The sequence below is a fragment of the Pyrgilauda ruficollis genome, unplaced genomic scaffold (assembly GCF_017590135.1).
Source record: "Pyrgilauda ruficollis isolate IOZ18807 unplaced genomic scaffold, ASM1759013v1 scaffold15, whole genome shotgun sequence".
In the NCBI taxonomy this organism is placed as follows: domain Eukaryota; kingdom Metazoa; phylum Chordata; class Aves; order Passeriformes; family Passeridae; genus Pyrgilauda; species Pyrgilauda ruficollis.
In genome coordinates this window covers 11,017,929-11,044,792 of record NW_024513654.1, presented here as the reverse complement: position 1 = coordinate 11,044,792, position 26,864 = coordinate 11,017,929, and the positions used below count along the sequence as shown (strand labels likewise).

Sequence of the window (26,864 nt, the reverse complement as noted above, 5' to 3'; positions counted from 1 at the left end):
GCCAGTCTTGGCTTTCCACACCAGAGATCTGAGGTTTGTGTAACCCATGGTTTATAATACACACTATAGTGGCCTCCTGGTCCTTTGGTGGTGTGTCAGATACTGTCCTACATACTTGGAGCAGGGGAGATTCAGTGTCCACCAAGAGCCTCCCAGACAGATCCAGGTACTCAGATGCCCGTGTGTGCCCACACATTCAACACTCCTCACTCCCACAAATAAGCTACATTTGCCTTTAAGTACTCATAGGGCTAGGGAGATTGTAGCTAATGCCATATGGCATTGGTACATGGATGGGTCAAAATGTCCTGTGGTGGTGAAAGCAATTTTTATGCATTCAGGCCAGAGTTGCTTGTGCTCTGAGTGGTCCTTCATGCCAGGTGCTAGACCCAGAAACAGGTCTTGGCAAAGCCTCTTGATCCCTTGAGGTCTGATGTGCAGCTGCATAAAGTATATACGTGTCCTTATTGCCAGTGTTTATGCTTTCTAAAGCTTTGATCTTTCGAAGTACATCAAGAGCATGAATTTAGTGGGCTGGGAAATGGCAAAGATTGGTGCTTGTCTGTAAATCCAGCTGCCAGAGCTTGCAGACCTTAGCCAACATTTAATTGCTGCATTTTCTCTAGAGTAAGTCTTTTTATGTGTATAAATGTTGTCTGCTTCTATCCCAGGGTGAGTTTTGATGAGGGAAGATCCTGGATTAAATACAGTTTCACATCAACACCACTTTTTGTGGATGGATCCCTTGTAGACCCTGGCATAGAGACCCAGATAATGACGTAAGTATAGCAGCTCCAGTTTTAAATTGTGATGGCAGAAGGGGTGCATAGAGATCCCCAAGCTCATGGTAACCTCATGATGTGCAGTGCAGCATTGTGTAGCTGCACATGCAGTGTTTCATGAAGGCATGGTGCTGTTTTATGGGTTTTGCTGGTGGACAAAGGCCTGGCTGGCATGTTCTTGCATCATGTGGCAAATAGACACTGGAGCCAAGCTCTTTCCAGCAGTGACAGGGGCTATAGCAAGGAGAGATGGTCCCAAGCTGTGGCCTGGGAGTTCACACAGAGCCATAGACAGATCTACTTCTCTGGAGAGTGGTGCAGCCTTGGTCAGGTTCCATCTAGTGACAACCAGAGGTCCTTTCTCATAATTACTGGTGAGATTGCATTCCTTGGTTGTGAAGGCCCAGGGACTGCAGTGCTCTTCAGAAGTCAGAGATCTGTATGACTGTACCTCATGCCAGTTCTGTGCTTGCTCCACTTGTGCAACATAGCTGTCTTTTGATATTGCTGGTGGGTATGAATGTCCCCCAACCTTGTTGCTTGTATTGTGGGCCGTACATCCAGTTTTAGCTCAAGATAAAAGTGTTCTCATTGTGCGTATGCAGAACTGAGCTCAGAATAACCTTCCTGTTCTGAGGTGTAGTATGCTATGGCTCACCCATCCCATGGAAGGAAGAGCCTGGGCTGGCACTGATGATGCTGGGACCTTCCTCCTCCCAGAAGTGCTGAAGCACTGGGTAAGGCTGGTGGAACCAGTGGAGTGATGTTGGCTCAAGAACAGGCCAGGATTTGTGTTTTAACAACCAGGTAAGGGAAGTTTTTAAGTTCAAAGGCATCTTTAAGTAGTCATCTGACCTCTTGCACAAAGCAGATCAGAGCACTGTGCTCTGGGGTTCTGAACAAAGCAAGGACAAGATGCACTGCCTGCATTGGTTTCAGAAATGCCTTCTTACCTGTGCTTCTTTGAACTGGATGAAACAGCTTTCTGAAAAACATCAGAAAGCAAGGTAGCTAAGATACCTTAGACTGAGGCATGCCTGTGAAGCATACTTACAGTGGCATGAAAAAGTGGCTTTGGTTAATCACATCAGATCACACTGTTGCACCACTCCAGTTCAGGGGCAGGACATTGATTTGATTATAAATTTCATCTTGCAGTCAATCTGCTTTTCTGCATCTGCACTTGGAGTTGCTGCACATTTTCACTGCTTGCAAGAGAAAAGAGATCAAGTTTAAAAGAGAAAACAGGTCAAGTTTATTTGCTTCTAGGCTTCAGTCCATCTGCATACTTATATGGCATAAATGCGTGGGTGGAACTCACTGCTGGTGTCACAGGTAGTGAGAAACTGAGTGCCATCAGTTTCTGAGGAAGTTGGGACAGGGTAATAGCTGTGTGTCTTAGATATTTCTGCTACTGATTTGAATGTATTCCAACTGTTTTGCATGATTTGTGTTGTTATGCCTTTCAAAACCAGCTCTACGCCAGCTTTACACAAACAGAAGTGACCATGTGCCTATACTTGAAGTTGAGCTCAGCTGCAAGAGAGGAGCTGGGGGAAAATCATATTTTACTCTCCTAACAAATGATCATTTGAACTGGCTTCTGTACCATCTATGCCATGGCAGAAGAAATGTTTGGTTGTAGCCTTGGAGGCCTCAGGAAAGCATAGGTGACTCCCATACAGCACATCCATATCCCCTGTGATAAACTGTCTTAGGAAGGACAGGCTAAGTAATTATGGTTATGCTTTACACAGCAGCACTCTGCTTTATTCCCAAACAGTGCTGGAGCACAACAAGGCAGCCTCTGTGTCTGTCACAGACAGCTACTGAGATTTTATCAGAGTAGAGGTGGTGTCACTTCTGGTGGCATTGCTCACTTTTCCTTTTTTCCAAAACAATGCCTTGGCTTTGACTTTCTTTCTTTTTTTTTTTTTTTCTTTTTTTTTTTTTTTTTTCAAAAAAGCAAGGTCTTTGTTTTGTAGAAGAATATATCTGTGCATCTCTTGCCTTTCTATCAGCAAACATTGCCCTGTTTTTGCAAAGAGCAAAACTCAACAGCATATGATATGTGAGACTTTTCAGGAGACTGCTGTGAGCCTCCTGTTGGGAAAACACATATGCCAATTCCCAGCTAAAGATTAGAACCTGCAGTTCTCTTCGCTCTGAGTATTTTTTCTGCAAATGCAATGACAATGTGTAACTTTCTGTGTTGTTTAATATGGTGTTTTTCTGTGAAATTCTTTGTGCAACGTGTGTCAGTTTCCAGCTGCACACACGTGCAGACACATGCACACATATGCAGAGAGATAGATCTGAACTCGCATAAATCTGCACATCAGCACCTTCACTGAAATCAGTGGAGCTAATCAGTTGCAACTTGCTGTCGATTTAGGCCATTTGCTTTATAAATCAATGCAGTTTTCTTTTGAGATGAAAAATGCATTATAAATCTAAGGTTATTGTTATTTATATCTCTGTAGTCTTCTGGTGGAGAATGTAGGAAGTGAGTTATCTTCCTGAATATTGTGTACTAGGTTTGTTGAGAAATTTTTATTTTGAAATCTTTGCAGGCATTTTACCATTATTGTTGCCATTGCTATTGTTATTGCCTTTATTATAACTGTCATCATTAGCAGTTTTAAAAACCATTCTTAATAGTCTTTAAAAGCCATACAAAGAAATTTCACATGACACTTGCAATGAATGTTTTGAGAAATTTCTATCCACAGCATGAAAGGAACTGAGGAGGAAAGAGCCCATTTATAAAGCTCTATGCAAACCATTTAGGTGCTTCTCCCAATGAGAATTTTAATGAACTCATCTATAAGGGCAGTGTAGGGTGATGCTGAGCTTGTGTAAGCTTTGGCTGAGAAGAAATCAATGTCTTTCCATTACTACTTGCCACCCCCTGAACCAAGATTACACATGGTAATTTGAAGGTACATGGTATTCGTGTTTGGGGATAGAAACCCCAACGATTTCAAGAAGCTGAAGAGAGGAGCAAAACAGATTTGCATCCCAAAGCCAAAATGATCATAGGGTCAGTGGGAACTCTTAGACTTGAAGCAGCACTGAGGCAGAGAGACCAAGGCTGTGGTCCTATTTGTGTGCTGCCAAACTGGGTAGGTTAGTGGCTTTTAAAAGTTTGTCTCTCATCCCTGCAAATGCAGAATACTTCATCTAGTGGTCTCAGCTGATTCCTGTTAGAAAAAATTTCTTCCATAGATTTGCATCAAAGTGGTCTGTTTTCAACTATTTAAAAAAAGTAATATTCTGAGGGGAATGTGCATACACAGTCATTATACTCCAACTATTATTAAAATATTGCATTATTAACAATATTTTCATAATACTATTTTATTAAAATCAATATATCAGTAGAATGACTTTCCCAACCTTTATTTTGTGCCACATGCTGTGAGAGGCTCTCTGGGCTGTTGAAAGGAGCAAGCCTTTTAGCACACAATTTTGTACCACTTCATAGCTATTAAGTGAGTTTTTTCCATATCTGTCTTTATTTTATGAGTATCCTAGGCTTTTTGAATAATCTGTGCTTTGTGCTGTGTATGCTTGTCCTAAACAGTCATAAAAAACTTGTCAGTATGGTAACATCGGTAATTTGCATGGGTATAATGCTGCAAGAATTAATTATTTGTTTACAAGCTGGGGGGGGGGGGGGGGGGGGCTCAATTAAGAATGTAGTTTTGTGATGCACAGGAAGGTATCATGAGACTGTGTGAGCTGGTCTGCCTTGAAAAAAGTAAAGGTTAGGCTTTGGTCTGCCTAACCAAAGTAAATCCACTGTCCTTCCTCCAGTCCTGGCTGATCATCTTCTGCAGTTCCTTTTATTGTTGCTTTGACACTTCTCTCATCTGACAAGAGAGTCAGTTCAGCTCCTTTAGTGCAGAACTTTGTACCAAAGCACATTGTGCTGCTTGGTGCAGGTCTGGGAGAAAAGGCTGCAGAACACAGAGTCCTCTAGGAAAATAAATGCATGAGAGTGGTGGCTTAGGCATGTTCTCAGATGAATGCCTAGAATGAGCTAGCCTTTTTGAAATCTACAGGTTTCTAAGTTCTGTACTGTACCCCTCACTGTTAACTAGTGTATCTTTTAATGATGTCATGTTCTGATGGGTCAGATCTAACATTTTTGGATTGACAAGCCATAGGCACAGCATGTTACTTGTCTGAGGCTGTCAAACAGGGGAAAGGAATCACACTGTATTCCCCTTCTAGTCAGTTGTGATATATCCAAACTAGTTTGTACCATTCAAATCAGAGACAATATGTTGTCATGGGTCCAGAGAAGGGCTTTATGTTGTTCCAGCTCTGACTCATAATTATTACCCCTGCCACTTCATCTCCTGTGCTAAACATCTCTCCAAACCTATATTAAGAGGAACAACCTTTTTGCTTCACAGCCCTGCATCGTTTTAGTAGACTCATTATGTGTGTATGTGTGCAGACACTCATTTACAGATGGGGATCATTAAGTTTCTCTGTACTGATAAATAAATATTTATGTAGACACACCCACTTGTGTATATAAATTTGTATGTAGTTCTATGCATATGAACTTAATGATCTCTATATATGTGTGTATGCATAATTGAGCATTAATATTTGCAGTGAGCTGAAAGTTGGTCTGTCAACACTGCTGTGACTGCTGCCCTTGGCTATGTGTGTTAGAAAATGTTCTTGGTTGTAAATGAATAGGGTACAAGTCCTGGCCTTTCCAACACCTTCTTGTTTGTGTGGCCATGCAGCTTCACCAGAGATGGAGTGGGAATAATTCTTTCTTTCCAGGAGACCCATAAAATTACTGTCAATCCATCACTGGGTGGCAGAAGAGTGAGGAAGAATGAATAAGTAATTGAGAGATGTTGGAAAAGTTGAGATGGGTGCCCAGGGAGGTTTGAGGTGAGAAAGAAAGTATTAAGAGCACAGGCCACACTGTGTCAGAACAGAATTCCCTCTATTTCAGTTCCATGTTCCAACAGTGGCAAGTACAGGACACTAAAACTATATATATTATACTAAATTACACTAAAAATATGATTACATTATATACTTTTCACATTTACAAATAAGGAACTTTTTTGGCCAAACATGGTATTCTTTGTATTTCTAAGACATTAGTGAGTTTTCCTAGTTTTGAGAGCTTTCCCTCTAAATACTTTGAAAAGGTTTTTAGCAGCCACCTTATCCTCTGGCCAGGAATTCCGTGAGTTACTCTTATTCTGAAGAACTGACTGGCCTGTGGAAGACATCAGCAAAGCAGACACAGGTGTGAAGGCAACATGGACAGATTCTGATTCACACTCAGCACAGATTCAGCAAACTGAGTATCAGAAAAGGACAAGAGCTCCTGGGTCCAAACTCCCACTGAGTTCAAAGTTGATGGGAGCCAGGAGTAATTTTCCTGTCTTTTTCTGATAAGGTGATTATCATCTTTTCTCTTCAAGCAAGGAAACATCTGCTGCCTTTTGCTCAACTCTTGTTACATTAAAAGCTAATACAGGAAAGAAAATTACAAGCTGACGAAGTGTCCTTGAAGCATTCTGCCCCTTTGTCTAGGGGTAGGGAGCCATGAGTCTGCCACCTCTGAGTGGGTGTACTGAGAAAAGTTAAGGTGAAACCAGTGATAGAAAATAGTGCCTTTGCTGGGATGAGGTCAGAGGAGCTTGTGTTCTCCCCCTGGTGCCAGGCTTTGCCCTCCACAGCACCTCTGCTTAGCAATATCAGCAAATGAGAGACAGTGTGAGTGGATGGCAAAACCCCATGAGGTTGTTTTTCCTAGAAGGAATTGAGGCTCTTGTACAACGTGCATGAAGAAAAGAGCCAGTATTCCTCAATGCACATGGCCTACAGGTGCCTTTAAATTTCCCTGACATCTGTCTGGCCTCTTTTCACTTCACTCTGTGAGAAAAGAGGAAGAAACTGTCTGAAAAAAATATAGATCTTCTGTAACTTTGACTGCTGTTGAGCCACACAGAAATTTGGCAAAGAGAGAATCTGGAAGAAAGATTTCACCAGTTCTCTAGAAAGCTAAATCCAACTTGCAGCTTCCAGTGCAAAAAAATGAGACAGGGAGCTGTTGTGCTGAAAAATTCTGAACTTTGTCCTTATTTACCTTCACTCCCTCTGGGGACAAGGCTTTCCATCCAGCCTGTGCATTCTCTCAGGGCTACCAGAACTGTGGACTTTTTTAAAGATCAGAGAGAAGATTTCAAAGCCTGGTTTATCCAAATTGCATGGGTACCATTAGGTGCTAGAAAAGACTGTTAGGTTTTAATTGTTGTCCCTACTGTGGTTTTATCTCACTTTTCAGTTTTCCTTTTTTCTTCTGTTCAGTGCAATATTTGTTTGTGGTGCAGCTGGTATTGTTATTGGCTATGGATTTTCCTACAAGGCTCTGATGTGTCCTTGTGAATTCAGTTTCTCTGTCCTCACTCAGGGGACTGTGCAGACTGCAGTGCACAAACCTATATAAGGACTCTTCATAATAGAATCCGTGAAATTAAAGTGAATCTGTTAAAATAATGACTGCACACAGAAAAAAAAAAAAAGTAAAATTTGGAACTTGATCTGAGAACAAAAATTCCAAGTATAATTATTAAGTAAAGAAACCAAAATGATTGAGAGGATATTGGCATTTGCCATAGTGAGCTGCATTCGTGTATCATCTGATTTAATTTCAAAACCTTCTGGAAGTAATGAATAGCTTGGACTTTGCAAGAAAGTGATCAATCTGCTAATGGCATCAACTGACTTTACAATGGACAAGAAAATGTGTGTTATAGGAATTCCCATTTTATCCCAGCCGATGATCAGTTTATACCCTGGAGTAAGAGGGTTGATTATCCATATCATTATCTTTGTTTTCAAGACTTAAAAACATTATTAACGACCCCAAGATTAATCAGTGTCACTTCCTCCTCCCATCTCCCTCTCTGCCAGAGGAGTAGTCTGTTTTTTAGCCTTTGGATCTCTGCATGAATTCACCTACACAGTCCATAAGAAGCACAGTATTGATTGTGCTGTTAATACTTGCAGAGTGAGCTGAGGTCTTTCTGTGGCACCTGAAAGACAAATCAGGTGATGAGAACATCTGCTTAGAGTAATCTTTCTCAGACAGCCCTGTGTGATTTATTTGGCTTTAGGAAAAGGATGTCTGTGACCCAAGACCAGTTCCCAGCAGTTGCACCATGTACTTGGAAGATTCCTGGCAGAAGCCATAACACACAGAGAAGGCATCGTGCTCTGTGGCACGTATTGTCCATCTTTGACTTTCTGGGGCAAACATTACTGTCACTGGAGTCAAGTGCTATTTATGGACACTAGATCAAATAGTATGCTAACATAGTCAACATCATCAGTTGTATTTTGCCAGTAGGGAAGTTGAGGGAGAACAAAGGACATGCTCGTGGTCAGGCACTCAGCAGGCTGTCACTGGGAGAGCTTGGCAGCAATGCAGGTCTCCAGAGTCCCACATGGGAATCCCACTGTGCAGGCTCTTCCCATTTCTTTGGGGGTGGGAGATGCTCAGTCATGTCTATAATGCTCAGACAAGGGGAATGGAGAGGTGAGCATATGCAGGGAGGAGGACTAGAGAAGTTGTGTTAGACTGGAATTTGCTGAAGTGAATATAAGAAAGAAGCCCTTGCAAAAGGAGCCAGAATGAGCAGCAGGCTGATAGTTGATTTCTTTTCCCTAGATAAAAGAGCAAGTTTTGCAGTTGTATTTGCCTGATGGCAATACAATCCAGATATTCTCATCTGGAGGCTTATTTGCTTTGTTTCCTGTGCTGTTAAGTAAGGACAGATGGATCTTGGTCCTGTGCTGTCCTCCTGCCTGCAGGCTCGCTGGGCTGTATGAAGCACTCAGGCCTGATGGAGGGTGCCCAGGAAGGGGCAGGATGCTGTGCACCCAGACATTCCTGAGTCTTTTACCTTTTTGTGAGAGCAAGATGTGAAATATTCTGGTGCTCTGATCACACCAACCCTCAAGGGACTGAGAAACTACATTGCCTTAGCACCTTCCCAACTTAATCTCTCACTAATCCTGCATAAGAAAAAGGGTGGCACAGCACCCCAGCTTTTCTGGGAGCTTGAAGGCTCAGTGGTGGGTTGGCTGCAGAGTTCACTCTGACAGATTTTTGATCACTGAACTGAATGAGTGTTGGAAAGCAGCTCTCCAGAACTTTCTCTTCTGAGCCTTCTTTGATATCCAGGCAAAGCTCATCACTGTGCTTCACCTGTCACATGCTTTTGGAGCTTACATATTCTAAGGAATGGCTTCCACACTTGTATTGGACATTTCTGGTTGGAAACCTGCTGATTCATAGGATGAAAGATTGAAATGACTGGATGTGTTATGTTATCTGGCTTCTGGCAAAGCAGCAGCACCTGCCTCTGTTGAGACCAGACCCATGAGGGGATGAAACACATTGCTGATACCTGCCAGTATCTTTTCTAGAAAAGAGTGGCAGCACCTTCAGGTTTCAAGGCTGTCAGAAACTGGTTGTCTTGCATGAGTGCTTCGAAGAGAAAGAACTCTCCTGAAAAACAGCATTAAAAATTAATATGCTTTCCCATCCCCCTTCCTAGGTGTCTCATACTCTCTTTCATGTTGCTGGGATTTCTTTTGAAGCAATTGTCATGTAAAGTGGTTTGAGAACATTGGTAATAAATTTTTTAGAGACCAAATTTCAAAAGGTTTGGTTTGTCATTCAGGAAGTTCTTATTTTCTTAGCACTTCCTATTTGAAAAAATAATAACAAAAATCCCTGTCTCCTCCATTGCCTTATGCAGGGTTTGTGCAGCTAAAGGGGAAATTGAGTCCAAACTGTAGGGCTGCTTTGTAATTACACGTTCTGCAGATTACATACTAATTGCACTTGGCATTACTTGCTAACTGAAAGATCATGCTGTACCATGTCATTTGCAGTGGTTTTCCTCTTCTGCTAGCATTATAAAGGAAGTGCCCATTGAACTGATGAATAATACCAGAACTGTTTTCCAGAGCTGAGGGAAATGATCTGCCATGATTGTACTGTAGGATTTTTATTGCAAGGTTTTGGTTTTGGTCTGTAATTCACAGAAACTCTTTGCCTGCCCCATCTCCTCTCTCTCCTGACCTGAAATCTGGCAGTGGTGCAGCTTTCCATGACCAGTTCAATATGGATTGCTCGTGGCTAACATTTTGAATTTCTTTCTTGTGGGCAACCTTGATGTCATAACATTCAGTTTCAATGGAAATGAGCCACATCCTTCAGGTTTAATCTTCAGGAAAAATTCTGTGAAATTCTTGTGTGACCCTTCTCCTTGGGAAATCGAATACAGGCCAAGATTTTCTTGAACAAATTTGTCCTGATGAACGCTGCTGTCTGGCGTTGGTACATTTTTGATAGCTTTACTCCTGTTGTTTTTTCTCCTTCTGAGTAGCATCAGTGCAAGGCCTTATACCTGAGAGGGTCTAAATTAGATGGTCTAAATTAGATGGTCTATTTAGATGGTCTAAATTAAACTAATTTGCACCAACTGAAAATCTAGATCCAAATGGATAGTGTGTTTTATTTGGAAGAAAATGCACCTCTTCTTTCTAGAAAAAAAAAAGGCAAAAAGCAGCTGTTTTTCTTACTTTATTTTGGTCCACAGACAGACACCCAGCAGCCCTGAGTCATCACCCATTGCCCTCAGGCTACTGTTCCTAGTTGACAGGTCAGCCAAAAACAACTGGATTAAAAGCTCCAAAGAGGCTCTTAGAAACCATATTTATTGTTTAGGAAAAAAATTAGACAATGTTTTTTGTTGGCAATTGCCTGCCTTTCCAGTGTCATCTTTCATTTTTTATGTTTCCTTTGTTTCCAGTCTCTTATTCCCTGCATCATCTTGCCAGGCATGAGACAGTTTAACTCTCCCTCTCCTGCTCTCCCTAATTGCTGATTTGTGTGTTCAATTAAGTTCTACTTCCTTGACTCAGTCCCTTTCTATCCAATTTCCTTGTAACTAGTGACCTCCTTTAATGCTAATTCTATCTAAATCCTGATTTAAAAAATGGGAGATTAACAGCCCATTTGGTTTTATCTAAACTCATGATTTATGTTTAATTCATGGAGAGATAGTTCATCTATTCATAAAATCTGGTTCCACCAGCACAACTTGCAACTGTTCATTGCTGCTTGTGTGGTTTTGGCCCAGTCAGCTCAGCCTGCACACAGGAGTTTGTCTCACTTTACTGCTACTTCCTTACACAGAGATGGATTCAGATCCAGATTTCATAACAGGCCCTCTTTTTTGTGTGAAATTGTCAGCATTTTCCTTCATTGACTCAAAAGCTATAAATATCAATAAGTTAAGGAGGTACATCTATGTACCAAGACATTCTGTAAGTGTTCACTGAGCCAGCAACTCTAGCATAGGCTTACCATTTTCCAGGAAATGGGGGATCAGGGTAGTCTGGCTTGTGGGTGAAAAAAATCCCAAAGGAATCAAGGCAATTATGAGTGAGACAATATCTGTTAAGATTGCAGCAGTAGCAACATGTGCTCCTCTGCTGGACATCAGAATGAGAATGAGCACCTTCAGTTGTGGCGAATTTCCTACTCACTGCTCCAGATCTGGGACTCGCTCTGGTTTCAGTGAGAGAAGATCTTCCTCTCCAGGGACTAGAGTAATTTAAAAAAACAAACCAAAACAAAATAAACCCCCACAAAAACAAAAAACCTCAAACAAACAAACAAAAGAACCCAACCAAAAAACAAACCAAAACCCAGATCAACACATGCTTGTTTTCCTGCCAGGAGGTGATTCTTCCAGATTGTGTTTCATAGCACTTCTTGCCCATTAAATATCTACTTCTGGCACTTCCTGTTAGATGCACAGATGTAAATAAAGAGGGATTTTAACTAAAATCACATAGTGATCTTACTTGACTTTCTTCCTTTCTACATCCTCAGAACAAAAGCACAGATTTAGGTCAGCTGAAGTATTCACTAATTGGGATGAATTTACTATTTGGGAATTTTGCTTGCTAAGACACTTCCTCTGCAAGCATTTTACTTTTAAAATAAAAGGAAATAAAAATCAAGGTTGGTTTCAGGCTTTTGTAAATGAAACAGTTTATTTATGATGACACTGCGATTAGCTTTTCTCTCAGTATTATCAATTAAAGTATATGTTTGGCTCTCTTTCTGTAGTTCAGGTTTTACTTTTCTGTTGATCCATCCATCTGCCTGTGTAGTTCATCTCAAAAGATGCTGTCTACTAAATATATTATATTCTTTTTATTTTGTTTTATTTTTTGATATTAAAAATGCTTACAGTCTATGCTGTGGGGCCTAATATTTTTAAAATCTGGCTTCAGATGTCTCTAAAGTACATTGAGAGAAGCAAAAAAAAAACCACCCAAGTATCTCACCTTGTTGATGTCTAGTGAAGGAAAACTGCTTCAGAAAGGAGGGTACTTTTGATGTTAGGTGTAGTGAAGATTACCTTATCAGCTTCTTCCTTCTCTTGCATCTCCATTCCTCTGTCTCTGGGCACATCCAAGGTCAGCAGGTGTTGCACACAGAGGAGCTGGGAGAGCTGGTGAAGGGAAAATCTTCCATCTTTATCCAGACCAGCCCAGCCAAGTACAGGCAGCTTCAGTGCTTGCTTGCTCCATATGATGCCCTACCAGTCTACTTCAGAAGTGATAGAAGACTTGATTTGGGCATGAGAATTTACATTTTAATACTTGGCCTGGCTGGGAAGCTCATCTGAAACCGCCAGCAGGGATAGATCCACACGGATACATACATACTGATGCCTTTCCTGTGGGAGCTGTTATTGAGGAAGTCTGTTTTTCATACCATGAGCAGGGACAGGGATTGAATCTATGGGCCAGAGGCAGGTGAGTTGTTATCTTGTGACCCTCAATTCGTTCTGCTGACCTGGCAGGAATGAGCAGTATTGAATTACATAAAAAACACAGCTATCTGCAATACAAGGAATGATGAGGCAAAAGCAATGCAACTTGAGAAGAGAGTATTGTATAAATGTTTAAAAGCCTTTTAAAGAACTCCTGTACAAGATTATCCAGGCAGTGTACACTGCATTTGTAAGTTACTGTGTGTTTAAAAAATTAATGAAAGATATAATTATAGCAGCATTACCAATGATCATTTCTAAAATGACTCCATCATGAAACTGTAAGCATTTCAGAATTGATTTCCATGTTTCTAATAGTTTTCTGCAAATTAATGACATCCAGCCCTGGCAATAAAAGCCTTGCCTTGTTTCTCCAAGGAAAGGATTGGGAAGCATTTTCTGTTTTCTTAACAATGATTTCACTGTCAGCTATGCATAGAGCCAATTGGGAAGATGCTGTCCTATTAGCTAAGATTTTATGTGGACTTGTAGCTGCTTACTCAGAGGGATAGAACAGAATCTATGCAGTCTAAAGCCAGTAAATTACCATTCTATGTCTTAGGTTGGAGAACCATTGTTAAATTGAGCTTAGTCAGGAAATTGATTCCATCTAAATACCATCTGGGCTCTTGTATTTATTGCTTCTCAAGGACTTCCACATCAGACTGCTTATATGGAAGAATCAAAATATACCTTCTTTGTTGGCTTCTCAAAGCTGGACCTTGAAAACCCAGCTCTCTTGTTCTCTATGCTTCCAACAAGCAATTAAGAGCTTTCAGTTAGATCACAGTAGGCAAAGTATTGAGGCAAAATTTGTAGTACCTCATTCCCTTTCTCCCTGTATTATCTTGATAGTTTAGCTATGTTTATTAAAAAAAAAATCTACCTCCCTTATTTAGTGACCAAAGTAAATAGGAAATGAAGGCACATGGGAATCAGGTAAATTTAATGATCTTCAAAGCGATGTGAGGACTCACCAGTTGAGTAGGGAAAAATAAGGCCCCACGAATCTCTTTTTGCACCTCTTTCCTTGGAACTTGTTTTGTTTCTTTGCTCTTGATATAGAAACCAATATGTAGGAACTGAGCATATAGTGCCAAGCACTTATTGATAGCTGGACACTATGAGTTTTAAAATGTTGTAGCTCTTTGCTGTCTGCCCAAGCCTCTGTTGGGCCTGGCCACCTCAAAGCAGATATGGTGGGAGAGGTCATGTGCATGCACCTTGGCCACTATGGAAAAACATCCAGTGATGCCATTCATAAAACTGAGAAAGTGGAGCTCAGCTGCAGCACCTGGTTTTGTTCAGTCGGGGTTTGTGCCCTGTCATTGTTTGTTTTGTTCTTTTTAATCTTCACAAACAATGAGGACTTTCATCACTTCCCTAGGAAAGCTGCTTGATAGAACCTTGGAACAGCAGAGATCACATAGCACTCTCCTCCATTCCTTGTATTTGCTTGTAGAAACTGATAGAAGCTTCAAATGCACAACAAAGTCATTCTGAGCTGTCACACGACACTCATGGTGTTGGCCAATGCTGTAGGTGGCATTTGGCATTGGTGAGCAGCGCTCACAGGGTGCAGGTGCTTGGCGGCTTCTGTGCTGCTCTTATCTCAGAAGTCTCTTCCACAGCGATTGATTAGCCTTAACGAGCTTATATTAGGGAGGAGAGGGTGAAGTAGAGAAGTTACTACTTTAAGAATCAGCTGACCCAGAGCCATCTCTGCAGTGAAGAGGAAAACCTCTCTCTGTTAACACTCCTCTAATTCCATTTAGTGTAGTATTCTTTCCATCTAAATTATCGCAATTATACACAAAGATCTTCTTTGAAATAATTTAATTAAAGAGTATCTGATGTTCTGTGCTTTTGGAATGCTAATATATTGCCTTCCTCTTAGAAAACCTTGGGTTTTTTTTCATTAATTATCCTGGAAGAATTTCCATGTCAGAAGGAATTGTTTAAAAGCTTTTTAAAATAGATTTTAAAATCAAGCAATTCTGGTGATTTTTGTAAACCACAAAGAAACCTTTTGCTCTCCTGATGGACAGTTAGCTAAAGAACAATCTGAGGAGCAAGATTTTCGTTTTAGATGCATTGATTTGCAAAGTGGTGGATTTCTCCAGCCCTGTCCTCTTCTGGGTTTATGCCAGTGTTTCTCTTTGGTCATGTTCTCTCTTTCTTTTTGCTGTATTTTCCGTGTAATCAGCACCAAATCCTATACTGGTGTAAATCTGCTAGACTAAATTATTTCTGCCTGCTGCATTGCTGTTTTGCAGGGGCTGATGTTTCAGTCATGCAGCACAAACAAGGTTGTATGTGCTGAAAGCAGTTGTAATGTAACAGCTGATGGGACATACCCAGTGCCAAGGAAAAGTGTGGAGGGGAACTGCAGTTAGAATTCCTATTGAGTACAGTTTTGGAGGCTTTCTGCATCCCCCCACCATGCTCCTTCCCATTCCTCCCTTCTCCCTCCTGCTCCCAGTGCTCTGCACCCCATACTGCTTTGGCTTCTGTGGGTTTATCTTGGTCCAGGGTGTGCCTTCTGTGTGGAGGGGCAGGAATTGCATCTTCTCCTGCAGCATGGCCTGAATGCTGTGGTGTTTCCTGTCACTGATACCCTGCAATTAGGGCTACACTAAGAATGGTTCTGGACAGCCAGCAACAATCTACCTAATAAATCCATTCTACCAGACAAGTCCATCCTCACTTGCTCACTCCTAACCTGAGCCACTTGTTCATGACAGCATACAGGTTCTTGTTGTATAATTCCCAAGAATTATACAAGAAGCTTGTCAGCTTAGTGGAGCTTCTCTGTGAGGGAGAACTTGGACATAGACAGGTGTCCACAGCAAACCCACCGCTTCATACTCTCAGATATTGCCCACCCGCCGTTGTCTCCCTGATCCCCATGAGCTGAGACAGGTCTTCAGGGGACAGCGTGATTGATTCCTGGGTGGTTGCTGTTTCATGGAGAACAGCACAATGCAGAGCAATTTTGGTGCAGACTAGACAAGGAGTGAGTGGAGAGCAAAGCCAACAATTCAGTATGATTACATTGTAAACCAAAATCAACTAGAATAAATAATGGCAGCACACTGGGGACACAGCAAGATCTGAATTACAGCGTGGGGTAGTCTTGTTTTCTACTTCTCTTTTGATTTCACAGGAAAATTTGTAAATCTTGTCTTTTTCCCTCTTTCTTTGTTAGTCTGGAATGATTAGAACAAAAATTTTAATCACGTAAGTGGCTTGGGTAAAAATGTACGTTAGTGAAAGACTTGGAATAATGAAAATGTAACATTTACTGTCCTCTAAAACTGCAATAAAGGTGATTAGACTTGGGTTCCATTTTAGTGGATGCTAGGGTCAGAGGAAGACCTTCCTACACAGGCTGTGCATGAGTGTCAGGAAAAGGCTAAACACTCCTGGGATGTTGTAAGAACCGGAAAATATTATTCATGACTGAATGCCATTTTCTGGCATTAAGCTCCAAGACTGTATTGGTTTCTGCAGCTGAGATTAATGAGATGTTATTTGCTGAATGGAAGTATGAGTCTGGCTGACTCTTTCTTTTCTTTTTCTCCCATGCTCAGAGTTTTTGGACACTTCAGCCTCCGTTCTGAGTGGCAGCTGGTCAAGGTGGATTACAAGTCTCTCTTCAGCCGCAGGTGTACCAAGGATGACTACCAGACCTGGCATCTGCACAATCAGGTATCCCCACGCTCCAGGGGGCCTTTGGTGGGGGTTCCTTTTCCCCTGCTCTGAGTTGCCAGGTGGGAATGCAGTTGTTCTTTACAGCAAAGCATATGGATTATTTTTTGCATCCCTTGAAGAATGTGTATGAATAAACATGGGGCCAGGCATCTATGGACAAGTTCAGGAGATTACCTTCTATTTTTAGGAATATAATCCATTGCACCAGCTGGATCTTTTTGGCCTCATTGCTTAGGGCAGTGTGAAACTACACCTTATGATTGAATTGTAGATGACACTGAATTCTTTGTAGCTCTGTCACTGACTCATGAAAATAATTTTGTTTCAGCTTGCCTCTTATTTCCCCTACTCAAAAATGAAAATAATAACATTTATTCATCCTGCAGGTCCTGCAGGTATCTGTAAAACTCTTGAATATCTGTAAAACCCTTGAATCTGAAAAGCTCTTGAATAAAAGACACCATAGAAAACCACATTATTTCATTCTACTCAAGGATACATGCTTTGTTTTTCATACACTGGCTTATTTTCATGCTGGATATATTTAGGTCCTGAAGCAACTGTAACTGAGAGGTCAACAACCTCTGCAGATTACTTATGGGTTACTGGCTACCAGTATGATGTTCCACACCCTGCAGGGTAACTTAGCTAGAGCCAGAACCATTGGCACTGTGACATTCCTGAATGAAATCCATGAATGAGAAATGAACATTAATTTGGCATGGATAAGATAATGGAAGTTGCAGAATTGAATAAATGAAAATAATTCAAATGAAAGAAAAGGGAAGACATATGTGTAACCATGCAGCAGTCTTGGGAATCACTGTTAATAGGGAAGAAAAGTATTTCAATTAGATATTGTCTTTTTTCTTACTTCTTTGCAGACAAATTATTTCTGCTAAATAGAAAATTCTGTTTTTAGCAACTCACCTAGATATCAAATGTTTGTTTTAGGTTAGCTACTCTGGGTAGTGTTCTTGGAAACCTTTGCATTCAAAAACCCCAGTGAAACACACATCAAAATGGTCTGTAACAAAGCCAGCTCTGTCACAGAAAGAGCAAGGGAGTTGAGCTCTGTGTTCCACACCTGGGTTTTGTCCCCTGCTCTGGGATTCAGGCCTGAATCTTCTGCAGTAGACTTTATCTGACATATGGAAGAAACTCTGACATACACCCACTTTGTCTTTTCAGGATAATTCACAGGACTAGATATTGGGGGATGCCTTCTGAAAGGTGGCATAAGTGGGTGAGATGGCTTGGGCATCCAGGCATTTTGAGCACATTGTCACTGGCATCCCAACTCAACGCTGGGCACTCTGTGCTCATGACTCCTCCCAAGGAGACTTTTGATTTTGTAAAGCCACGAAAGAGCAGGACTGTAACTCGCCACCCTCCCAGAGATAAATGCTCGTTTTCATTGCCTTTTGTGTCTTTTCTTGAAAAAGTGCTCCATTTAAGACCCAGCTGCCACTACAACTGTGTTTTCCTCTTGTTCCTTGGCCAATGAAGGGGGAGCCTTGTGTCATGGGCGAGAGGAAGATCTATAAAAAACGCAAGCCTGGAGCCCAGTGTTCCCTAGGTCGGGACTATTCCCAAACTGTGGTGTCTGAACCATGTGTCTGTGGCCAAGGAGACTTTGAGTGGTGAGTATGTGACTCTGGGGATTTGTGCAGGGGCTGTGTTTTTGTCCTGAAATGCTACTCAGACAGAAAACCTTGCAGAGGAGCTGGGTCTGATGCAGCTTTATAGCTGTGATCATACCATATAGCAGGAAGGTGACCCCCAAACCTGCTGAGTGAAGGAGGCTTCCCCTTCTTTTGCAGGAAATATTTGTTCATCTCCATGAGAAATCCAAGCCTGGAATTCAAAAGCAAAATAATTGCAAGTACTGATGGACATTTTATGTCTGTCATTTCAGAATAGTGACAGCCAGGACTTCTCTGGTCCAAAATATATTCCTTTCAAAAGAGGGAGGGTATTTCTCTCCCAAGGTCATTGACTTCCTAGGGGGCAAGCCAGCAAAACATGCACATTTTTATCATTGTTCCTTTGAATAGCTGGGAACAGTTTATTGCTTCTTAACAATGTTTTATTGAGAAATTTCTGATAGGGCTTCTGTGACATGACTGTACAGCCCACCCTTGTCAGATATAACTACTTGTTTTGCATAAATATTGGTGTTTCTAACTTAATGGGACCATAATTTTCAAATTGCTTTAAGGTCACTTTGAAAGCAGCTTAAAAATAAATCAGGGGAAAAATGAGACACTGCTTGCTATTCCTTGACAATCAGAGATAGGAGATGGGAGAATTCATGTCAGGATCTCTGCCCAAGGAATTCCTACATGGCACCTGTGATAGGCAATATTTCTAAGATTTAAGACTGTCAATGTCTGTGATGTTTGAGCTTAAATTATCAGAATGTCATTTAAATGGAATTAAAAATACCTTGAAAGCTGATCAGCTGGGAAAACATTTTAATCTTTATAGTAGGTTACTCAGGATCAGTGTCTGACTCAGTATTGGCATTATTCTTGAACACTTCACCTACCTTCAAATACTTTCTGAAGAGGTGTGAGGCATGAGATCTGTACATTTATTTGGACTTAGGCTCACAGTTCTCTTTTAGAGCATGGACATAGTGAAATGAAAAAAAATTAAGAAAAATATTGACCAGAAATAGTATTTTCTTGAATATTTTAGTAGTTTGCCTTTAAGAGAGAGTCAGGAATATAGAACAGAGATTTTCATCTGATCTGGATGGGTATTTAATTTGTTCCTAATGACAGGATTACGTCTGAGACTCCATATCTTGACTCATGAGGTCTTCCCCCTTTGTTCTCATGATGGGAACTTGCAGGATGCCTTTCTTGCCTTGCAGTATCTGCCCTTGGCATTGGCATAGGCCTCTGGGGTGAATCCAGCACCAATCTCCAGAGATGCTCATGAATTTGGGATTTTTTTTGTTTGTTTTTGTTTGGTTTTTAGGTTTTTTTTTGGTTTTTTTTTTTTTTTTTTGTTTGGTTTTTTTTTTCCTTGCACTGTCTTTTCCTCACCCACTTTATATTTTCACAGGGAAGTTTGTCTTTTCCAAACTGTAAGTGGAAAACTGTGGTAGCTAAATTTGCCTTAAATGCTGCCTTGTAAAGGGTCTGCATCAGAATACACCTTTTCAATCACTTGACAGATTCCTTGCATGCATCCAGTATAATTTTTGCTTAACTTTTCCCCTAAGATGAGAGGGTATTGCTGTTAAACTTGTCAGTCTTGCAGAGGAAATGCAATTAGAGGACAACAAGCTGGCTTTTGTTTCAGACCCTGCACTGCCAACAGAATTGTTAACTAGCTTCCAGTTGCAAAATTGTTATAGCTGGTGATGGAGAATTAGAAGAAACTATGGTGAATTTTGATGCTACTCAGCAGGGCTGACTGGAAGAATGTGTGAGACAGTCCATTTGAGGAAAATACTGGCAATGCTGGAAGTGGGGCACTGAGCTTGATAATTTTAGAAGTGATTTTTCAGAGAGGAAGGGTGAACTTGTGCTCTGATTTGTGACTTCTAAAGTATGAGACACTTAGTCAGTTACAAGATACAGGTTATTCAGAATATATTCTAGATTCATCTGCCTTCCTTGGGATGTCAGTATGAGAAGGGGAGATGCTGACAAGTGCCTTTTCTCTGCTCACTGAAAGGTGGACAGGACAGGTGAAAGGACTGCTCCTACTTTCACTTGATGCTCTTTCAAGAAAAACTCATTCCCTTTCAAGGAAAAATGTCCACTCAGCCTCTTCTGCCTGGGCTCACAGTTGCCAGTTCTTGAAAGAACTGACTGCTCTGTGCAGTCAGCACAGGTCTCTGAGCAGGTCTTGTGGGTGGCAGGGAAAGGGCCAGCAGTCAGGACTGTGTGAGTACAGTGACCAGCAAGTCCTGCCAGGTGGGCCCTCTGCTTTCTCAGGAAGAAGGTTTGGAGCTGGTTCTGGGCTTGGAGCACCCTGTGCCACTTGCTGTGATGACCCCTGCCTTTGAGAGCTGTGGGGAGAGGACCAGTAACTGCAGGAGCCCTTCAGCACATGCTGTGGGGGCTGTGCTCCCTCCCATTTGGTCACAGTGCCCTTGCCCCTGTCTGCCTCACGGTTGCAGTGCTGTTCCCTGCAGTTAGATATAAGGCTGATCTAAAATTCAGGGGCATAAATCACAATTATGCCCCAGTTCAACAAATCTTTATGAGTCAGGATCAGGGGTGACTCTTGCCAACCCTTGCAGTCATTTCCAGAAGCAAATCCTGGCCTTTCTCTAACAGAGAGAATGGCAGAAGGATGTTATAAGTGGTATTAAAGTACTCACTGAGCTTTCTTTTCCCTCCTCCTGCTTCTTTATTTACTCTGTCAAGATAGCTTTCCTGAGAAAGACAGCACAGCAGCTGGACTTGATTATTTCCTTAACTTATGCAAACCCTGGGGCTTATGAGAGGGAAGGTGGGCAGCATGTGAGGTTTTAATATACATTTACCAGAAGTTAATGAACAAGCACAGAACCTTGAGGGCACACTGCAATGTTGTCTTTAATTTTATTAAATATTTATGCAGCTCTTTTCTTCTTTGGGGCAAAGTACAGCTCCTTCTGAATATTTTTAATTACAAAGTCCCTGCCAGGCATTTTTGACTGTGCAGGTCGGACCCACTGAGAATGATTAAATTGAATGTTGAGAGAAAGAGCATTAGGGAATCTCCAAACCATTTAAAGCAGCTCACAGAATTTTTGCCCTCTAAGAAAAGAACAGTAGCAGCCTGGGCCATTGGGGACATAGCACAATTTTGTCTCACCAAAGCTCTTCCTAGAGACTTTCTGTTGGCAGTTCAGGCTCTGAACAGGGAAAGGATAAAACTCAGACTGTCCTAAAGGGCACAGAATGCTTTCAAGACAGTGGCTTCTGTAATGTCTGTGTTTTCACAGAGGTTTAGCATGTTGGCATTTGTTAACTTGCTGCAGGCAAAAATCCAGAATCTCTTTTTATTTGTCCCTTGAATCCAGCCTGTCAATAAAGGCTACACATAGAAACCTGATCCAGACTATAAAAACTTATGGAAAGCTTTGGATTAATCCTATTGCTTCATCATTGTATTGGCACACAAAGGCAGCTGTAAAAAGAAGTTTTGGATGTGTCCACTTCCACTCGTAGGTGGTCCAAGGAAGAATCAATACCCTGGATTGCCTTCCCTGTGTGACACAGTGCCATGTAATCCTTAGACCACAAAGCTGGTTGTGTTTTATTTTAGTGTTGGAAAAACATCAGCTGGGTTTTTTTTCTCTCGGACGAGTATCAGCTTAGCCAGGGAGCCATTAACATACATAAATATGCATACTGTGGCTATTTGCTCAGGGAGTGCTCCCAGTGTTTTATATTCCTAGCCACTGTTGTGAAAAAGTGATATTAGATCTTAGAATTAGCCTCGTTCATTCTAAAAACAAAGGCTGCAAAAAACAAACCAAAAGAACCCAAAAAGTGAAATTTAGGTCAGAGATTAATAAGAATAGAAACAAACAATACAATATTCTTTCTGAATCTCTGTCATGTTTTGTTGCCAAATGAAGCACAAGTCCTGCAGTGCTCTGCAGGTTTGGCAGTTCTGCTGTTGTGGGGATCAAATGCCTTCAGTGAATTGTGTTCCTGCCCCTCAAACTAGTCCAGCACTTTGCCTCTGGATGAGCCAAATCCATGATGTTGTGCCATCCCAGCAGAGAACCACCAATACACACCTGCTCTGGGGACACCACCTAAAACTCTGAGCTACGGTAGTGGAGGGTACAGTGATGGATTTGTGGCTTCTCTCCACAGTGACTATGGATATGAGAGGCACAGCAACAACCAGTGCGTCCCAGCCTTCTGGTTCAGCCCATCCTCCCTGTCCAAGGATTGCAACGTTGGGCAGAACTACTGGAACAGCACTGGGTAAGGGCGTCTTGCAATCTGTCTGGTTCTGGTGACTGCAGTAGACAAGAGAACCTGGATAGTTCTTTTTTTCTCTGCATCCCATTATGTTCTTTTTCAGTCTTATCTATGAGGTGATGTTTGCAACAGCATCTGTATGGAAAATTGCCGTGTTCCTCAGAGAGAGGGAGAGGCATGTTAACATAGGTGACACATAGATATTGCATTGCTATCAAGTGATGTGTGATCCCTGGAGCCTAGACTTGGAGCTCCCCTTTGTTGCAAAATTAAAACACAAATCAAAAAGGTCTGCCTGAGAGACAGCTGAACATTTAAAAGGACAGGTTTGAGGTATTTCACATTGTATTTTATTGAACCTCTTACTATCTTACAGCTCCTATTTATATCAGCTTCTGGAAAGGCTCAAATGAGCAATTTTTAGCCTCTTTTATGTTTCTTCCTCTGCCATTTTCACTTTGTACATACAATGCCTTGCATTTCAGACAAGCTTTGTGTGCTCATTTCTCCTGGTCTAACCCAGAACAGATGGCAAGTGTTGGTTTATTATGGCAGTATCACTTTGCAAATGTTCTACTATCATGCAGGAAATGCTGTGAGACTTTAGTTTCATTGGCTGGTGCAAACTGGCTATGTTGCTTCCATGACAGGGCAGGCCCTGCAAGTTTAGCAGGGATGATTCTGGGTCGTGTGTCCTGCCTGCTCGATGCCTATGGCAGGAACCAGCTCTGTTCCTGGCTGGTTGGTGCAGGTGGCTGGACGAAGTGAGGCTGCTGGGAGTCTGGAGGCATTTGACCTCAGAGACACCCTTCAGCTGAAAAGTTGCTTTAAATATGGGATGTAATTACAGGAGCCCTGGCCACTATGACTGCTGGTAGCCTTCTTGACAGAGAGCAACAAGAAAAGAGTTGGGGTTGGTATGGAATTAATAGTAAGGGTTAACCCCCCTCAACCACACCAGGAATAGCCAAGTGTCTTGCTGTTTAGCCAACATCTTCCAAGAAGAGCCAAGAGAAAAATCCGTACCTCAAATAATTTTAAAACTGAGCTGGTCAAAGCCTTTGACATATAAGCGCCCTCTAGCCCAGTAGAGGCACACAAAACCTAATAAATGGTATAATTAAAAATCTGGGATGCAGGATACAATCCTGCAGGTGTTGGGTTGGAGGAATTCTCTGCCTTTTTTTAAGGCAGAGTAATTCACCTCCACAACGTGTCTCTTCTCAATGATGCTGCTGAGAATCTCTGCAGAAGGTTCAATTGTGATTGGTTTGGCTTTCTCCTACTTAATGAAATGTTGGGTTTCTTTGAGTCTTCCTTTCAGTGAGGGGATCATGCAGGCAGTTAACCTTTGAAAAAACACATGCATTAATGTGGAGGGACAAAACAAAAACAAACCAAAGGAACTTTTCTGCCCACTGTGTGAGCCCAATGTCCTTTTGTTACTGTTCCCCAGGTACCGCAGGATTGTGTCTAACAACTGCACAGATGGCTTGAGAGAGAAGTACATGGCCAAGATGGAGAAATGCCCTGGAAAAGCACCTCGGGGATTGCACATCCTCACCTCCGATGGGAAGCTGGTCATGGAGCAGGGGCACAACGCCACCTTCATCATCCTCATGGAGGAGGTGTGTTAGTGGTCTCAGCAAACCTTTCTCTGTGTGGCAGGACTGGTATTCTTTTCCTTTGCTTTTCAGGTTGCTGAGAGGGAATCATGAAATGGTGAGTGGTCCTGAGATTTATGAGACTTAAGGAATTTAAGAGAATTGAAGGCTATAGTGACACACACAAGATGGTCATATTGGGTCACACCAAAGTGTTTGGTTATCTTGTCTATCAGTGATGATGTTAATGCTGAAGAAAGATAGATATGGTCAAAAAATTTATTTCCGCACTCACTTCTTGCTGCTTCCAGTAAACTGCAGTTTATGGAGTTTATGAGGCAGAAGTGGTGTTTCTGTGATCAATAATTCTGTATCTGGGATGCAAAGCTTGACTTCAGCTTTTCTGGGAAAGGTTAAGAACAGTGGGGTACATGTTCACACTCATGGGGAACAATGAAGGACATTGTTATTTTGCAGTAGGAATTGACTCTCCTCAAAGCACCTCTAGCCCCAGCCCTTATCTATTGTAGTTATCTGTTGGTACACTTCCTTCTGTAGCCAACAGTAGCACAAGTGACACCAGGCCATGATGTTGCCAAAAGTATCAAAATGTTGAGGCTCTTCTGGCCAGGGACTGAGTTGGTACTGGAGAAGAACAGCTGGTTTTTGTCACATTTTCTGTCCTGTGTATGTTACTTTAGAGCAGTACCTGGAGACAGCTGAGGCAGACCACTCACAGACAGACACATTCTCACACTAAATTAAATCCTTATATAGTAGCTAAGTATTTCACTGGGACCACACTAATCTGACAGGGCCTCTTTACTACTTCCTCAGAGGTTCATGCATGCTCTGCTTTTATACGAGGGGGATTTCTTGTCTACTTGCTGCTTCTTTTCTATTCTGCAGACTTGACATGGTAAGACAATTTGTGTAGATGCTATGAGTGGGAGTTCAGAAAAGAACAGATACAATCTAAAAATTAGGAATCAACTAGTAATTTATTAGGGAGCTCAAGTGGAACTGCTGCATATGAAGAATGATAAACAGATGGGGAATAAGGCAGCAGTCAAGGTAGCTAAAGAGTGGAATCTTTGCAAGGATTTAGAGATTGAAGAGGCAGCTGAATTAATATGTGAGGGCGTTCACTCTTGTGTCTGTTGTTGAAAAATAATGGTAGTTAGAAAAACATTTCATTGGAACAACCTTTTATTTTTTCTAAGGGAAGAGGATCTTTGGAACATGTCTCTGTAGGTGAACAGCTTATTCCACAGAAAGTTGTGTGTTGAGTTTGTTTCTTAAAATAATAGAATTTCAAGAAGAAAATAAAAGGAACACTGAAATTTTGGACAAAGGTATTCCAGTCTTTTAGTGTGAACCTGAGAAGAATTGTTACCAAAGATTTCCTTATAACTTGGAAGAAATAATTTCTGTAGAGGTCTTAATTATTACTTTGCTGGCATACAGATTAATTCCTGGCTTCCTCCACCTTTTCTGGTCAGTCTCTTTACTGGTGGTAGTTTTGTACCTAAGTTTACACTTCCTTTCTGAGCCAAAGAGCAGCCTGACCAGCCCTCCTGTGGATACATCTCTGTGGTCTCCATTCAGCTGTGTTGGACTTGCCCTGATGAGCCAACAGTTCTTTGCTGCCTTCTAGTGCACATCCTCAGTATATGGAGGTGACTGACCTTTAGGCGTTCAGTGATGAAATGAAGACTTGATCATAGTCAATCAAAACCTGAATTTCTCAGGATTTATAGAATTAACTTTAGTAGGATTCTTTCCAATGGTATTAGGAATACATGTGTGGCAATGACTGCAGACAAATAAATGCAGAATGACTGATGGTTTTTCTGTGTTTTCAGGAATATGGGGCTGGACTGAGATTTGGACTGTATATATGCAAGGGAACATGAGGAGATAAGAACCTTATTAGACTTTTTTTTTTTAATCTGAGTTTGTTTTTGATCACAAAGAAATACTAGACTGTCAAATAGCTGTTGTGGAGTTGTGTTCTTGATCATGTCTGTTCCCTGATTTCTGTACTCGGAGTCAATCTTTGTGACAGCCCATACCTTGTTCCCTTTCAGTTATTTATGGGGCTTAAAGCAACCTCCACTTCCCTTCTATTTTCATTTATATTTATAAACCTCAGAATATCTGACATCTTTGTCTGGGACTAGCATGCTTGCATTAGTATTTTATGTACTGGATACATGGGTATGAAAAGGAGAAAGAAAACATGATTAGTGTGAAGGGCAGCCTTTGCATTGAAGACCTAGCTCATAATTGGGTGAAAAGATCATCTGCCACTGTTTAGTAATGAAAAATCTGTTCCTGCTTCTCTGCGTGAAACAGTCTCATTTCAGATAGAATCATATTGGAGAAGCAAGAAGGAAATAGAAAAGAGAATTGTCAGGCAAGGGAGATGAGCTACCATGACTGGTGCAAGAGATTTCAGCCTGAGGTCATCAGTGATGAATCCAGCCCAGATCAAATTTTTATCCTCTGTTCAGTATCTTCCATATGAGATGGACTTGGGGTCTTAGTGCATTCCCTTGAGAAGTGGTTTGAAAGGTTTAACAAGCTGTGGGAGCCTTTCTATCATATAACTGAATATCTCAAGAGTGTAATTTTGCTCCTGCTAGAGAATTTTTTAGAGTGACTTTAAAAACTCTCTGTCTAAAGAATGTTATTGACTACTCAATATAATAGGTAGTTTTAGTGTCAGTACTGCTTTAGTCCTTTCTGATTGCTCTTTGGTTTATACTGAAGTTTTAATGTCCAAGGAGGGCAGAGGTGAAAATGGCGCCCTGATCAAGTCAATAGCCAAAACTCCCCTGGCTCCCTGGGATGGGAATGATGGAGCAAGGAGGAAGAGAGATCTAACATATATAATCA

At 41.5% G+C, this 26,864-nt stretch overlaps 1 protein-coding gene across 1 annotated transcript in view; it reads left to right on the top strand.

Moving 5' to 3' along the window:
* The window catches only part of SORCS3 (sortilin related VPS10 domain containing receptor 3), a 266,055-nt gene that overhangs the window by 216,637 nt on the left and 22,554 nt on the right, over window positions 1-26,864 (top strand). Inside the window, exons 15-19 of the mRNA XM_041461143.1 lie at window positions 672-779; window positions 16,291-16,408; window positions 17,921-18,054; window positions 22,249-22,362; window positions 23,816-23,987. Coding sequence (XP_041317077.1) covers window positions 672-779; window positions 16,291-16,408; window positions 17,921-18,054; window positions 22,249-22,362; window positions 23,816-23,987 — 646 coding nt within the window. The remainder of the gene's footprint in view (window positions 1-671; window positions 780-16,290; window positions 16,409-17,920; window positions 18,055-22,248; window positions 22,363-23,815; window positions 23,988-26,864) is intronic.